Consider the following 16,980-nt stretch of genomic DNA (forward strand, 5'->3'; position numbering starts at 1 on the left):
GGCTCAATACGTTGCTGACTTTTCAAACTGACGTATCTAATAATAATATGTAATAATAAAAAAGTTTATTCAGGTAAAATCTACGACACACATATACAATCCATACACATATACACTTATCTGTAATTTTTTGCTAAAATAATTTGTGTCTTATTGACAAAAGCAAGAAGTGCAAATCAGATTTGGCAAAAATTTCAGATACGCCCCTGACACCAGGTTTGAGCGAGGTCATCGACCTTACAAGCCACGCGAACGAAGGAAAAAGTATAAGAAAAATTATAAGAAAAACAATAACATATTCCATGGAGGGATTCTAATGAATCCCTGTATAGTGGTCAAACACATAACCCTCCTTTTTGTTTCGCCACAGTCGGGTAAAAAGCTTTTGACTTTAAGATAATGTTAAAAACGGTTACTATCTACAACCATAACACGCAGTCGACTTAAAACAATCCTGATTAATATCGTGTTTCTTTTACCTAACTTTACAAATTGTATTCCTGTTTCTCACGAACACTTACAGTTTTATCTTATCTTTACGCCATAGCGCCTTTTCGGGTAATTTGATACGACTGAACATCACGTTCAAATCCAAAACAAAACCAGTATTGGTACTCTTTATCATAAAAAAATATGATTTATTTTCGTTCAATATTTTGTTACGTAAATCTTCCAGGAAACAGCACAGCTTTCTAAACGAATAAATCTATAAAGGAAATAGGATAACGCATATTATATTGCTCTGCCGTGTCATACGAATCTCTGCTATCTCAAAAAATGCTGTTTTGAGTAAATCGCCTTTAAAGTTTTTTTCAGTTAATCGTCTGTATAGTTCGTATTAAGTGAAATATCTGTCATCAAAATATCAGAAAATAATCTAAAATGTACTCTGAATAACAGGCACTATTGATTTTTTTCTTTATTATAATAGTTTTTATTTAAATCGAGTTTAAGAGTTGTGCATGACCACTCTTCCATAGAGATGTGGTCACGCGGTCTGTGCTATATTAAGTTAGCAGAGTTTGGCACATGCAGCCGGTTTGTTATTATAACTTTAATCTATCTATGCTAATTATTAGTTGTAAGAGATGATCGTTATAAGCTTTCTATAAGGACTGCTTTTTGAGGTAGCCCGGGTTGAGTAGACTAAGTGAAATGGATACAAGGAATATACATATTTATATTAAGTACTTAGTTTAATTTTGATATCTGCAAAATTGGAAATATTAATGTACAAGTTGGGAATTTCTTTTTTCTACCCTGACATACTTTTTTTGCTTCGTACACATTCATCAATCAGCAATCAGGAGCTCAGAATTATGTAATTTTATAATTTTAAATAAAATAATCTAAAATATAATGAATGTTTAGAAAAAATATTTGTGAAATATATTATATTCAAACTTCTTCTCAATACAATGAAAAAAATGGGATTCCAACAGCATGTTTGCAATCATCAATCACAATGCCATAGCTAAAAATGGCATAACCTTCAGGAATCGATTAATTCCTCCTCACAATTTTCATCACTCCGAAATCATTGGCACACATGCACCACCCCTTACTAAAACATCTGTTGAACCCTTACTAAATTCAACCATCCTTAAGGCCAACACACCACACCCCCTTGGAAACACCTTCCAGTAGTTCGTCGCAAAATAAAATAATGTTTTCGTGGCCAAGAGTCTGCATTGTCGTACCTTCCGACGACTTATTTACTCTTTCTCCACACAATCTGCTAGACTGCATAACTCCCCTCTCCCGAAAACTTGTCTGCTATGCAAGCACGAACTGTACCAGATACGATGGAAGTTTGCACCGGCTCGAAACATACTCCATATGCTTTTTGCAGCCACAAGCATAGAAGAGTCAATCAAGACGATCATTGCTGAAAATGGATCTCCACTCTCAACAAGAATGTACAAGAATGGATCCTGTGAAGTTTGTACTTCAGAGTAGGAATTTGGTTTTCTATTGCGAGGGACAACCCTCGAAGAAAGTAGAAAATAAAACTATAAAAACTGGCCTCCTCCGCCTGCTTCGCCTCAGTATCATATTTCACTCTTGAGACAAACGTCTCAATGAACAGAACCAACGTTCTTGAAAACAGCAATCCCCACAGCTAGCCTGGGCATGCAAATTTATAGCCTCCTGCACATCCACAGCAAAAACCTCGTCAACAGTAGGTACCTTCATTATTTAGATCTCCCTCTAAACATCTATGGGACTTATTCCACATATGAAATCCGTAGATATTCAGAAGATGGAGTTAAAATTGAAAGTACTGCCAAAAAACTTTTAGCTTAGGATCATATTTACATACTATGGATGTGGAAACCAACCGTAAAGGATTATTTTTCGAGAAAGGCAGTTCTACTGCAGGCTGAAAAGTCCATAATACAGCATCAGCATTCTGTCTCTGTATTGAACAACCCTTGCAACCACAAGAACTTGGCTTTGAATTGTGACAATTATACCTCACAAAAGAAAAATATAATTCTCTTCTTGGCTATGATGAGATCAATCAACTCGTCCTCACTTGTGACTGCAGAATACACAAAGCTCTGGAACCAGGGTACACCCTCATGGCAGCTGATACAGTTCCCGGTTGCACAGCAAACTCTTGAATTCTCGAGAGTAAAAGAGATTGACGATCTGACAGATTATCACAAAAATCGACAACACAGACCATCAGTCCACAAAACCTGAATCCGTTTCGCGACAAACCACAAAAACCGCTTCCAAGGGGGTATAATATGTATATTATACCTTTGCTGGGTTATATACATAGAACCCTTGAAGAAGCCGAACTCAGCAAAGGTTTAACAAATGTTTTACAAAAAATCGCATTCGGCGAACGAGAATCATATAGGAACAAAAGCAATAAACAAAATAACCCTGTGCTCATGAATTATTTACGATTTTTATGCTGCAATTGCTGATCAAAACTAAAAATAATATTAATAGCGATGATGTTATCGCTTGCTCAGTTATGAAAGGGTTACATCTATTGCAATTCTTTATTCAACAAGAAAAGTCACAAGACCTTATCATCCTCATCACATTTGAGTATGCTTTCTCACAACAAACAGTTTTCCAGCCTGGTATTGTATTCCCACTGATGGTTCTTGCAAAACTCGATCCTTTGACCAACGGTTCCAGGTAGTATCACTGTTCTAGAGAAGTTTCCCATTCTTATTCGAACCAAAAAATATTTCCCCTTTATGCCTGGTTCAAAGCATTTTGGGTCCTCGATTTCTTTCTCAGATTCAGGAAGTGTTTCCTCCCTGGGCGCCGGGTTTGCAAGTACAAAGAATGTCGCGAATCGCTAGGATTGCCTTCGTCGTAGTCACGCCTATCTATTGTAACTTTTAGTTAGATGAGTTAGGCGTGACCCACATGCAAAAAAATCAAGTTAGCAGACTTTGTCAACCTCTGTATCTCAAAAAGTATCAATAAATTTTAAAATGTTTTTACTGAACTATGTAAATCATAGGATATAAACCCCTTTTGCACTGGTTATTCGTAACTCGACTATTTTAAGATAGCAGACTTGTGCGTGACACGGCAGTGCTGTCTGTGTATACAAAAGTCAAACGAAAGGATACTCTTAAAAGATATTTCAGTAGTTCGATAGATTGCCCTTTTCGTTGAAACTAAATTCGTTGTTAGAGAAATGGGTCAAACGAAACCTCCATCTATTATGGTTCTGACACTTTGCAGCCACTTTCCATATATAAATCATGGTGCAACTTGAGCTTAGTTTCTCAAATTTCGGTATTCTACCGGCCCGTGTGTGGAGACAAATAGGCGTCGACGTCTTATTGGTGATTTTTTAGCTGTCTAGTGAGACTATTGGGGAATTTATTTGCTTGTCCACCTACCTAAGAAGTTTTTCCTATTTATTCTACCAGGTGTTCTTCACAAGATCTCATAAATACTTTCTTTATTACTTTATTACAGAGTATATAATTGCGATCGTGCGGTTAAATTGTCATACCCTCGTAAGCCCTGGGGTCCTCTGAGAAGGACCAAATAATTGTAGTCATAAAGGCCGAAGGTTTTGAAATAGTTTGTTCTAATAATCAACGAAGGTACTTTTAAAAGGACCAAAACTTTGCCTGTCAATTTAATTCAAACCTTTGCGCCGATTGAGAAAAAAAGTATTTTGTCTATGAACTAGTTCATTCAATTTCGTGAATAGGTGGCTTTAATAAAAAAGAAATATGTATCACTTGTCGTAATTTGTCATTTTATTGGTAAAGATGGCGCGCACACGGCGACGAGGTAAAAAAAAATCAAGTTAATAATCGAATTTCATAGTTTTTCATACACATTATTTTCAGAAATCGCAGGTAAGATAATAATCAACAACATGACATAATTATTTTATCAATTTTGTATCGATATCGTTAGCAATATGAAAGCAAACTTTTTTAGTCCTTTGCAAGGGACTTTAGGTGTCATGTCCGGATATTTTTCAAAAAGTTTTTTAAATTGTTATATGTGATTAAATCATACCGATATAGACTGACTTCCTTACGTGATCTTATGATTAAAAAAAACTACCGTCTTCATTTTATTTCCTTTTTCCTTCTAATGATGATCTAAGCTAACACCATGAATTTTTTTTTTCCTAATAATATAAACCTAATGTACTTCCAGAGGGACTAATCACAAACTACATCATAAAAACTAAAACTCGTTACTTATTTTATATTTAAATATGTAAGTATATACACATATTTATGACGTACAAATAGGTATGTATGTTAATAAAAAAATACATAACCCTTTATAATAATTATATTTTTCAAATTTTACTAAAAGTAGTGACTCAAACCGGGAGTCCTTCTGGAAGAACTAAAAAAAAACGTAATTTTTTCGAAAATGTCTTCTATTCATCCTTACATAGGTCTCCACTTAATTTGAACCCGATCGGATAACTCTAACACTTTAAAATTTGTACCTGAAGTGCTCGGCCTTTACGACTACAAAAATTTGGTCCTTTTCAAGGTACCACCGTCGTTTATTACTTCGAAATCGTAATTATGCTTCGGCGTTACGAGGTTATCAGGCATTTTGAAAAAAGTTGGGCGCCTTTCGCGAACAGGCGCATTCTTCGAGTCTAGATGAACCCTAAGGATCACAACTGTTAGTTTATGCATGTATAATGGGGGACTTTCCAGTAAACAATATAGATGACGCAGATTTAACGTAATATGTAGTTAGGTACCCATTTTCTCATTGCTCAGGTTACATAATAATTATAATATAATTACAAACGACTTAATATTTGGATCAGATAAGCATAGAATTATGTTGCTACCTATATTTATTTTCTTTATTTTGATCAGAATAATAATGGGTAGAAGATGTGTTGCGCCTGAGTGTATTAACAAGGTCATGATATATACCCAAAAACATACATACATACATACATAAACTCACGCCCGTAATCCCAAATGGGGTGGGCAGAGTCACAAGTAATCAAAGACAACTTGCAGCCACTGTTGATACGAAGTCCTAAGATGGATATGATGAACCTTATGGTGATAAGAGATCAGCCTATCGCCCATAACATTAGTCCATCATGTTAGAGGACGCAAACCCTCTGTCGGTTTTTACGACATGCCCGGGAAGACAAGCAGCTGAACGTGTTCTATGTTTTATATTTGCTCCCAGAACAGCATAGAAGCAAAAACAAAGATAAAAGATGCATGATGTCTGTTATCCATGAAATTAGAAGATTAAACGAAGACAAATCTTTACATCGCTATCTATAGTTTTTCTGGGGAACGAAGCCTGGAAAGTCCCTCAATAACAAGCCGTTTGAAATTATAAATACGAGAAATGCGTGAAGCTTACTTTATGTAAAAAAGCTTATTATAAGATTAATGATTACCTAAATGATAAACATGTCTGGTATTAAATGTGTTCCTCTAGTTATTAAATAACTTGTAATGTACCCTCATTGATTTAAAAGATGTGTTGCTGTTGCAGTTTCTTGTCATTTCTTCTCCTCAGCCATAACACCTTGCGAAATGACGTAAATTCAAAATGTTACATTGACCTTCAACAAGTTTATCCATGATAATTACGTTGAATAAATGATTCTGATTCTGATGATTCTACTAGTTTTCAAACAATTTGACAACCAAACATCCTTATCTCTTGATGCAGAGTGCGTTAGCTGTGATTGGCAGTTTGTGTTAGTCTGTTTATGCTCATGTTTCAAACATATCTATGATGTCACTATTGGCAAGCAGTAATCGAAGCCCATACTTGGGTTACCATGGTCGTTGATTACCATTTCATTACTATTCGTAGTTATTGTATATTTACGTATATAGCGAGATGCGTTCTGAAATGCAACAACTGTGGACTGGAATAGAAAGTTTGCAATGTTTAGTGAACATTTGCAGCTCAAATTCTTCATCTATGGGAACTCCTCTATTGTACTAATAGTAAAGAAAGATCATTAGTATAAGTCAAGAATTTGGTAACATATAGCTTTGTTATTTTAAAGTCAGGTAAAGTGGTAAACGGTAATAGCAACTCTATATAATGTACTACCATCAACTTTAAGCAAATGTGCAACTTTAATTATGCGCAATGCCAAAATTCTTTTAAAACTAATTACTCCAGTGATGCCTTTTAGTCCCCCAGGTGTCGGTATTATATTGTGTTATTGGCTCAGTAATAACCCTGACACCAGAGTTGATGGGGTTGGTAATTCACCTCTCAATCCACACGATAGAAAAAGAAGATTGTCCGTGTGTTCTAAAGGCCCTATCAAACTACAACACCGTGGTTGCGCCACCAGCGTGAAATTGGGATTCGGTTGCCAGCAACAAATTGGTTACGCAACCAGGTGTGAATCGGACCGTTTATACAACCAACAGTGATGGCGCCACCATGGTGTCTTAGTGAGATAAGGCCCTAAAGGAAGTTGTTAAGATATTTTACCTAATTACTAAAAGGTGTGTAATAAATATAAGTGATAATGAAACGTAAGTCGTTATCGTAAGACCGTGACTAAGTTGTTTTGGAAGTATAAAAGCACTGACTAATAGTGTAATATTTCTTAACCATTTATCATAACGTAGATATTAATTCAAGCAATAGATTTCGATCGGAACTTGTTATTCATATTTACGATATTCTAAATAAATACCTATTTTTATTTGAAAATCGGTACCCCTGAAATTATTGGTTTTATTGTTTAATAAATGATTGGTCAACACCTGACTGTCTTTAGGTCAAGGAAAGCGGACCTTGGGAAAATACTGGATAACTTTAGGGAGATGAATATTTCATTGAATATTGTAGGACACCCACACTTATGTTGACTGGTGGAGTTCCTTTGAAATTACTGTCACGGGAACTTATTAAATATTTAAAAATATTCCTGAAAGAATAACCCACGTTGATTATAGACTAAGTCACTTCCGTTACCGCGTAAATAAAACAAACACATCAAACCTGTATGAGTAAATAACGATGAATAAATAAAGCAGCCACAACGGGAGCACACAGCAATGACATGCCCAAGATTTATTGACCAACTATAAGCAGTAGCGCGATGATACGCTGCTAGTAATAAAGATAACCAAAGTGCTGGTGGTAATATCTCATAGATATTATAACTATTGCTACACTTATACCACTTTCACTCTACTGGGGCCTTAGCCAAGTTGCAAACGATTATGAAAATCGACAATAATAGTAATATATGGGATATAAGGGATTGACACGTCACCCTAACTTAACCTAACCTATCATAAATGTGACAGATCATACCTGCCTTACTTTTTATCTTTGTGACTTCGTAAACATAACAGCACAACATAACATAAACTGACGACTATATCCCAATTGGTTGAGTCAGATACATCAATCGCATGATGACCAGAGTGCCCACGCTTTACCGACCTTTCTGTTAAACCAACGTGAGTAGTGGTGAGCCGTATCGCCGTCTGCACTAGTCAAACCAACTGTATAAGTGAAAATAATTGTGCTTAGATAACTTATTGGTGCAAAGGCGGAACCGGTGATCGAACCAGCGCTCCCCGTTTGAAAAGCAAGATGGTGAAAATACAACGAACCATAATGATTTCGTCTGTGACTAAATTTGCCAAAACTTTTTTTCTGAATCCTTATGACTCGCTCCCTCCCTGTTCTTGCCCCATTAGTTTATGTGTGTATGTTTCATACAGATAAAAAAAAAAACATAAATGTATCTTTCTTTCTTTCTATATTAACCATTGACGTGTGCCAGTGGCCCCTTCAGTTGTCAACATTGCTTGTTATAACTTTACATGACTCAAGGGTGCACAGAATTTAAATTAACTATAAAACTTATGAGCATTAAAGTTACTGACAAACCCAAATAACCTTACGATTCCCAAAGCCTGTGCTCGTAATTACAAGTCTATGGAGAAGTTTAATCAAATCACTGGATGCTGGTTACGTCAATGAAGAATGAATTTGCAAAGAAAATAAATGGCCAATTCGTATTTAGAATTTTGTTTGAATATTTTGTTAGTTATTTTTATTTTGAATATCACCACTTTTAAGCTGCCAGTCCAATTTTGTCATCTCACAAAAGAGCATTTATTCCATCCGCAATTTTCCACGTTTAAGCCGCACCATAAGAGGCGCTTTACAAATTCGTGAAAAGTTCCAAGAATATAAGTGGCTGTATAAAATGTATTCTAGTCACGTCCTCAGTAAACGTCTGACTCATCCTACTGGGATGTTCGTACGATAAATTTGAATTCTCTTAGACGACATTTTCTTCAACGTCGAGTAGGATCATCTATACATTAGCCTCATTATAATCTTCCAGCTCCCAGCTTTCTTGTTTGGCCGTATTTCCTTTACTTAGAACTTGTTTATTGTTTTCAGCAACTAAATTGCGAGTTCGATGAACGGAGATTGACATCGTAATAATGAGATTTATTGGAGACGTATTGGTGTACGGTCACGAGCATTAATATGTACACTCTTTGGTACCTTGTCACATTAACTTTTTTGACAAATTGAACTGTAAGTCTCACTAAATGTCAAATATGTTAGTGCGACAGAGTCCTAAAGTGGGTACATTATATTGCTCATGACTGTACGTAGGTAAGTATACTTATTTTAGTGTGACGGCCTCCGTGGTCCAGTGGTTGAGCGTTGCGCTCACGATCCGGAGGTCCCGGGTTCGAATCCCGGTGGAGACATATCACAAAAATCACTGTGTGATCCCTAGTTTGGTTAGGATATTACAGGCTAATCACCTGATTGTCCAAAAAGTAAGATGATCCGTGATTCGGAAGGCACGTTAAGCCGTTGCTCGCGGTTACTACCCCTACCGACTCATAGTCACACCAAGTTATCACACCAGTGTTACAATACTTACTGATGTATGTAGGTAAGTAGTCGTTACATGAGCCATGTCAGCGGCCTTTGGCGGCTCAATAAGAAAGTTGACACCAGGTTTGATGCGGTTGGTAATTCAGCTCACAACCCACACGAAAGAAGAAGAAGACTGAATAATTAAATAAGTAACAATCTGTGAAGTCCTAAATTATATTTCAATCAAACACACAGGTATGATAAACAGGTAAGTTAAAGATTCGTAACAAGAATCAAAGAGAATATAATCACTACGTAATTACGAACATTAGACTGTTGTGTTAATGAGTTTTACTACTTTTTTATTTTTACAGTAATTTTGTTTGGGTACAATATTACTATAGAACAACTCATTATAATATGAATAGGTACAAATATATTTTTGGTTACGTTTATGCCATGTCAAACAGTTTGAGGAAATGAATTATGCACAGACAGCAAAGTTTAAGTTGGTCATGCGTATTGGATGCTTACATTTCACACCATTTGAAATAATTACCACCTTTTGGTTTTGCGTTAAAAATGAGAAATCGCTATTTCGTTTGCTTCTGAATCACACTTTGACAATTTCACGTCATCAGACCAATATTTTAACCCTTATCTGTCGAAATATCAGAATTTAGATCGGCGTTTTAGGGTTAATATTAAAGTACCTATAACTGAAATAAATTTAAGCGATAAAAAGGGAAATAAACACCCATTTACCCTAAAGTTCAAATATATGCCTTTTACCCTTTCGCTCACTGAGGGTTAGCCCATCCATCTAATATATTGACAGGCAGCCACCTCTAGGGAATCTAACATAATATACAAACATATTTAATATACGTTCACAAATATATGTGTCCTAAACGTCAAACTGGCTTTACCCTTCTCAAGGTATAATCGATGTGCTGATCGCCGTTTGCCACAATAGTATTTTCTATGCATAAACAATGAAACAGGTGATATGTCCAATGATAAAGATGCACGTATCAACAAGCAAACGGGAGGAGTGTAGTTATCAACTGTCACATACACTATGATTTCCTATAAACTTATCAGCTGACAGGTAGCTAAGCTGTACAGTCATGAGCAATATAATGTACCCACTTTAGGACTCTGTCGCACTAACATATTTGACATTTAGTGAGACTTACAGTTCAATTTGTCAAAAAAGTTAATGTGACATGGTAACAAAGTGTATACATATTAATTCTCGTGACCGTACTGTGTGAGCTGTAAGCTGTTCCATCCGTTTTCAATCCACTTAGAAACCAATACCGAATGTGGTTGCTAGGTACCAGTTTACCATTGACTTGGGGTGCTACTCCCCAAAATGAATTATAACAATGTGGTTCATGTTAAGCATTGGGTTCATGATCTGGAGGCCCCGGATTCGAACCCTGTTAGGTACATACCACATTAATCATTTTGTGATCTCTAGATTGATTAGGACATATCAGGCTGATCACCTAAAAGTCCGAAAGTAAAATGTTCCGTGGTTTAAAAAGCACGTTAAGCCTTTGGTCCTGATTACTACTTATTGACGTCGAACGAACGGGGCCGTTTGTAATTCAATAATAACCTTGACACCAGGGTTGCACAGGTTGATAATCCACCTCAAAAGATTAACTACAAGCTTCTGAAGCGGATCGGAAGCAAGAAGGAATTTAAAGGAAAAATACTCAGCGGCAATTTACTATTCACTGACTCGAGGTTGCTTAGCCACAACTAGCCATCAATTGCCATTACTCCAGCCACCACGTCCCATCGCATCGTAAAAGGTTCTTTTTTCTCTTTATATAAAAGGAACTCTAATGGAGAATGGCCTTCGCAGTCACCACGTTTTAAAATAAGTTGGAATTCTGCTATAAATTTAAAGACTTTTGTATCTAATGGGAAATGTTTGTATACATTTACGAGACTTCTTTAACAGCATATCGTCGCTGATTTCGTGAACTGACGTATCTGAAATTTTTGCCGAAACTGATTTGCACCTTTTGCAATTGGCAAAAAAACCCAAATCACTTTAGCAAAAAAATAAAGATACGTCAAAGTCAGCCACGATATTTATAGATGCATTTACGATGCGAAATACAGGGAAAGGACCTATGTGTAAAAAGGATGATAACATAGACTATACAGAATCACGCCATAAGAGCATATAACTGCACTATAATAAGAGTACTATCTTTATATTATTTTAAAAAATATTGATATTATTTTAGGATAAACCTATCAATGATGCTGCCTCTCTCGTACTCGTGTTCGTTTTCATACATATAGACAACCAGTCCTTTTACATAGAAAAGATTCCGGTGACGACCTCATGTTGTGCTTTTGTAGAATATTATGGCGGTACTTCGATAAAATGCGCTGGGCCGTTTTTTTTTAATTTACTGCCATTCGCTATCCCTCGCCATTTTTCATTATAATGCCTCCTCTATACTTTCGGCGATTAGATTATACCTCTAGACGGTAACGGGCGAGCACGGTCAAACCCGTTCAAAGATGATGATCAGTGAGTACAAATGAATACGTCGTCTACACCATGGTATGAGAAGACCAGGTATCAAGCTCAAGCCTATGACGAGCCGTCATTGCTAGCCCATTGATGACATAAGTGTTACCATTCAATTGGTATCTCCAATGATCCAAGGACGTAAATTCTATTGCAACTACATACAAAAAATATTTAAACTATAAGTAAATATTTTAATATAAGTTCAAAATTTCCTTGCAAAATAAATATAAGAACATTGGTCGTGGGTAATTTATTTATTACAAAATGGCAATACAGGGCGGGATGACGTCAGCTGGGCTAACCTTGAAATGTTAGCTGTCAGTTTTGAGCATACCAACCGGCTCTGCACGGAAACCGCGCCGCGCGCGACGCGAATTACATCGTGGGCTTTGACCAATAGCCAAACGACGACTATCTAAGGTAGATAGCACTCCCTGCGTTTATTGGTTGTGACCCTCAATATAATTCGCGAAGCGCGCGGCGCGGTTGTCATGCAGACCCTGCTGGTATTCTTATACCATGGTCTGTCTACACGATCAATCACGTATTAGATTCACATTGTAGGCAAAATCAAATTCTACTGTTTAGTGTGGTACCTAATTCGCCAGAACTGTGATATTTCCGAGCCGGCTACCGCGTCTCTTATTAATGTACTACAACACACGGCTTAAAAGTCGTATACAGTTTACATTTATGTCTGTCGCAAGAATTAGAGCTTCAATAAACAAAAGAACGAAGACTTTATTAGTAATGCAAACGAATGAGCCGTGAGAGTCGGCATATGTCACAGCGCATCATTATTCGAATAATCGTTTCTCACTCTATTTTCGCTTTGAACTAACTTCGTAGTAGTAAAATGTTAAATGTCATAGAGGCTATTTGCCTGTATTTGAAGTCTGTGAAATATTTCATCGGTGTATTCGTAGTTAGAATCCATTAGTTTACGTTTGTAGCTTAACGAGATGTGAGCAATAAAACGGTTTCGAAATTGATTTTATACAGGGTGTTAGTGACATCGTAACGAATACTGAGGGTGGTGATCAGACCACGACTCTTGAGGTAATATCAAGTGGAATTTCCTGTCGGAAAATCCATCAAAAAGTTTGTTTTTTTTTTATTTTCAATTTCACTTTTATTACGATTTCACTTGATATTAACTCAAATAATTTTAAACGTATCCGTATCCCAGTGTACGTGAATTTATTACACCCTGAAAGAAATTTCTATTAAGTAATAAGGTCGCCGATAGGACTCCTGTTGCAATTTTTTAATGATCCTTTATGATGAGTTTATGTGCAATAAACCGTGTTGTACCTATTGTAGATATTCGTACTCATTTAAAAATGAATAATTAAGTATTATGATCCGTATGGTAACATATTCACACATTACCCTAAGGACCTTATCTCACTTGGACCCCATGGTGATGCCACTACGGCCGCGTCACCAACAAAATGTATCATCTCATTAGGACAACATGCAGTTGTATAAACGGTGCCTCACCTGGTGTCTTGCTGGTTGCGCAACCTAAAAGACACCTGGGGGTTAAAAAGGCCACATTGAAGCAATTCATTAAAAAAGCAATATTGCAATTTGACATTTGCGCATACAAAAGTAAGTGCAAATTGCACACAAATGTCAAATAGCAATTTTTGCTTTTATAGATGAATCGCTTTGATTTGGTCTTTTCAACCCAGCTGGTGTTTTTTAGGTTGCGCAACCAACAAGACAGCAGGTGAGGCGTCATTTATACAACTGCATGTTGTCCTAGTCGGATAGGGTCTTTATTGATAGTCCATTATTTGGGAGACGACATTCATAATAATCCTCACAATCTATTCGCTGAGTCAACTCAACTCCAAGATTATTTTACTTTAGTAGTAAAAAACATTCATAAAAGCAATTTTTCACCGCGGTTATAAAAAAGCCTTTAATAAAATTGCCTTCAATATACGTAATTCAAAAACAATACATGAACGCAGACATAATCGATTGTCTTTAGCGAATTTGTAATTTCGCTCACGTTTTTGTCAAACAAGCGGCAATATAATCAAGGACAGATAATATTTTTAGAGTCTAAACTAGAACGACTAGACTAGAAAAACGATACAATTTAATAAACTACAAATTGATGCTTTTATTGTCTATCTACGGGGAATTGGTAAAAAGCCTGGGCTAAAAATATTAATATATTTTTTTATGAAGAGCTTTTTGTTAGAGTGCCTAAGTTCTTTCTAGTTTTTCTTTTTTATTCAATAAAAAGAAAAACATCGTTGAAACTTCGGCCCTCCATTTTTGTAATATAAACCTTAGTCTATTTATACAATCTTGCTAAATATTGAAAGTTCATTGAATCGTTAAAAGAGGAAAAATTTTATTGCGAAAAAGTTATCTTAAGAATGAATCTAATTTTATAGTTTCAATGTCCCACCTACTTGTTTAATAGATTTGGTTAATAGATGCGAAATAATAAAACAGTATATATGCGAAAATTGCGAAACCCTCGAAGTACGTTTAACTTTGAATTACTTTTCTCATTTGAAAATGGCAACTCATTCAAAGTTTCGGGCACGACCGGGAGTTTCGCCAAACAGCTATTAATAATGCTTTAATACATTAAAATTCAAACGAACAAACGCACATATTTCATACGTATAGCCTGTTGACATAGCTCTGAGCATGCGCAGTAAACAGGCTATACATAAACAATGAATTTAATGTACGGTGAAGCGTTGCTCCTTTGCCTGTTGGCTTCTATGTTTTCTACTGACAGAAATGCAGGACAATAACCCTTTTAAGCAGTATAATACTTAATTACTACTAACATTATATAATTATCTATCAAAGAGGTAAACATTAAAATGGATAATAACAAGTCGTAAATATTCAACATAATTTTCGCAACATTTCAAAAGCATCAAACAAAGATAAACTCGCTATTCATTACAAATGAAAATTTACGTATTAAATATCAAGAGAATATAATTCTACTTCAAAACAAACTCGGGATCCTAAGCAACAGTAATCAAAGTCTATTTCAAAATGATAAGCAATATTGCCCACAAGAAACGGGGAAGTTTGAAGCGGCGAAATTTAATTTCAACTGTGATTTAATCAAAAGCGTTTTCAACTTACCGAAAACTGGCCGTGAACCCCATTGTAATCATCCTGTGGCCGTTTTGAATCTCAAACGGGCATGCTGGGTTATCAGGGAACTGATAATAACACTCTCACTCGCGTGACGTGACCCGGGGACGAACGCTCTGTCAAAATCACGTGGCGGCACTCACACACGCGGCGGCGAGCGAAAAACGCTTTTTCGCGTGCGCGCTAAAGCGCATGGCACTTGCGTAGCATATTATTCATGTAGCGGACTAACCTCCCACACAGTTGGTGAAGAACTAAGCGAGTAAGCGCAACTTGTGCACGTGGTCTCTAGCTTACGCCGCGGCCGCCCTACCAGAGAGACCGCCGCACCTCGAATATGAACTTTCCCCACCCGCCAGACGACGCTATTTCGCCCAGTACCAGACAAACGAGAGATGAGCCGGAATATGGAACGTTACACACAGAGTATTTCCGTAACGTTTCGAGTGTGCGTAGTGCGTGCGGTTGTTGAAAAATGCGTTTTTTGATAAGATTAGCTTAATTAGATTAGCCTAATAAAAATATTCAGTTTTAATTTTAAAACTAAGCGTGAAGGCTAACGATATTATTCTACGTATGAAAGTTTAAAATAAATGTGTAATTTTATGGTTTTAGATATTTGACGGATTTCATAAAACTGGAGAAAGTTTGAATCTTATTTTCAAACTTACTTAGTTGCTGATTCTTAAAAACTATTCTAAATTATATATACTTACAATATGTCATAATAATAACTTTACAACAAAGCGTGACAGACTTTCCCCCAGGTCATATAATAAAATAACGTAACCCCGCTATCCTGTGTGAAATTTGATACGCTGTGGCTGTGGCTCGTATAGAAAAAGCTTTGGCCATTGTATCTAAAGGGGATATTGAAAAAGTTTCTTGTTGTAACGTTCGCCCCTTTTGTCTTGTTTTTAAAGGATTATTTTGAAACTTAGTTCCGTTTAATCCCCGACTTTGTTCAAAGATGACTTGCTCTTTTTGTTCCAGTTTTCTGGTTCAGATAAGTAGGATTGATTCGTAACGATGCGTCAATTGTTCAAGCAATTGAATGATTCATTGATTCTTCATTGTTTGGTGATATAAAACTTTCATTCTAATTCTACTTATACATATAATTTGATTGTTTTGTAACATTATTCATCATTAGGTTTATGCGGTCCATAAACAAAATAAATACATGTCATATACTTTCAGGACTTAGACATAATACCATTACTATACGCATTGATATATATATATCGGAAAAGAAAATCGGGAAAGAGTAAATGAAATTTTTCGCAATGAAAATATATTGGAAGAATCCGCGGTCTCTGATCGATAGCGGGAGTTCTTTATTCATTGTCTAGAGTTAAGTCACCTTTACTTCCCAGCCATGCATTTTTTCGGTAAAGACTAAGCGAGGGTTTATTTATTGTCTAGTCTGCGGAGTAAAATCACCTTAATCGAACGCTTAACGGCATCCGTGGTCCAGTGGTTGAGCGTTGTGCTCACGATCCGGAGATTCCGGGTTCGAACTCGATGGGGACAAATCACAAAAATAACTTTGTGATCCCTAGTTTGGTTAGGACATTACAGGCTGATCACCTAATTGTCCAAAAAGTAAGATGATCCGGAAGGCACGTTAAGCCGTTGGTCCCGGTTATTACTTATTGATGTAAGTACGTAGTCGTTACATGAGTCATGTCAAGGGCCTATGGCGGCTCAGTTATACCCTGACACCAGGCTTGATGGGGTTGGTAATCCACCTCACAATCCACACGATAGAAGAATCGAACGCTGTAAGGTTTAGATCGGGTATTAACCCGAACCCGGGCCCAGGCCCGGCCAGAAACCCGGGCTTGGCTAGCCATTAGGCTAACTACTGCCAGAATACTAATTTTAATAGTGCGTATGGAACATTTCTAGACAGTAGGAAA

The 16,980-nt window shown here is 36.5% G+C and overlaps 1 protein-coding gene across 3 annotated transcripts in view; it reads right to left on the reverse strand.

Annotated features, from left to right (window-relative positions):
- The window catches only part of LOC126372851 (collagen alpha-3(IX) chain-like), a 209,622-nt gene extending 194,337 nt beyond the window's left edge, over positions 1 to 15,285 (reverse strand). For all 3 annotated transcript variants that reach the window (XM_050018763.1, XM_050018762.1, XM_050018765.1), the window contains exon 1: positions 15,047 to 15,285. In XM_050018763.1, the coding sequence (XP_049874720.1) occupies positions 15,047 to 15,078 (32 nt within the window). In that variant the 5' untranslated portion in view covers positions 15,079 to 15,285. The remainder of the gene's footprint in view (positions 1 to 15,046) is intronic.
- Positions 15,286 to 16,980: the final 1,695 nt, after the last annotated feature.

Source organism: Pectinophora gossypiella, chromosome 14 (genome assembly GCF_024362695.1).
Source record: "Pectinophora gossypiella chromosome 14, ilPecGoss1.1, whole genome shotgun sequence".
NCBI lineage: Eukaryota > Metazoa > Arthropoda > Insecta > Lepidoptera > Gelechiidae > Pectinophora > Pectinophora gossypiella.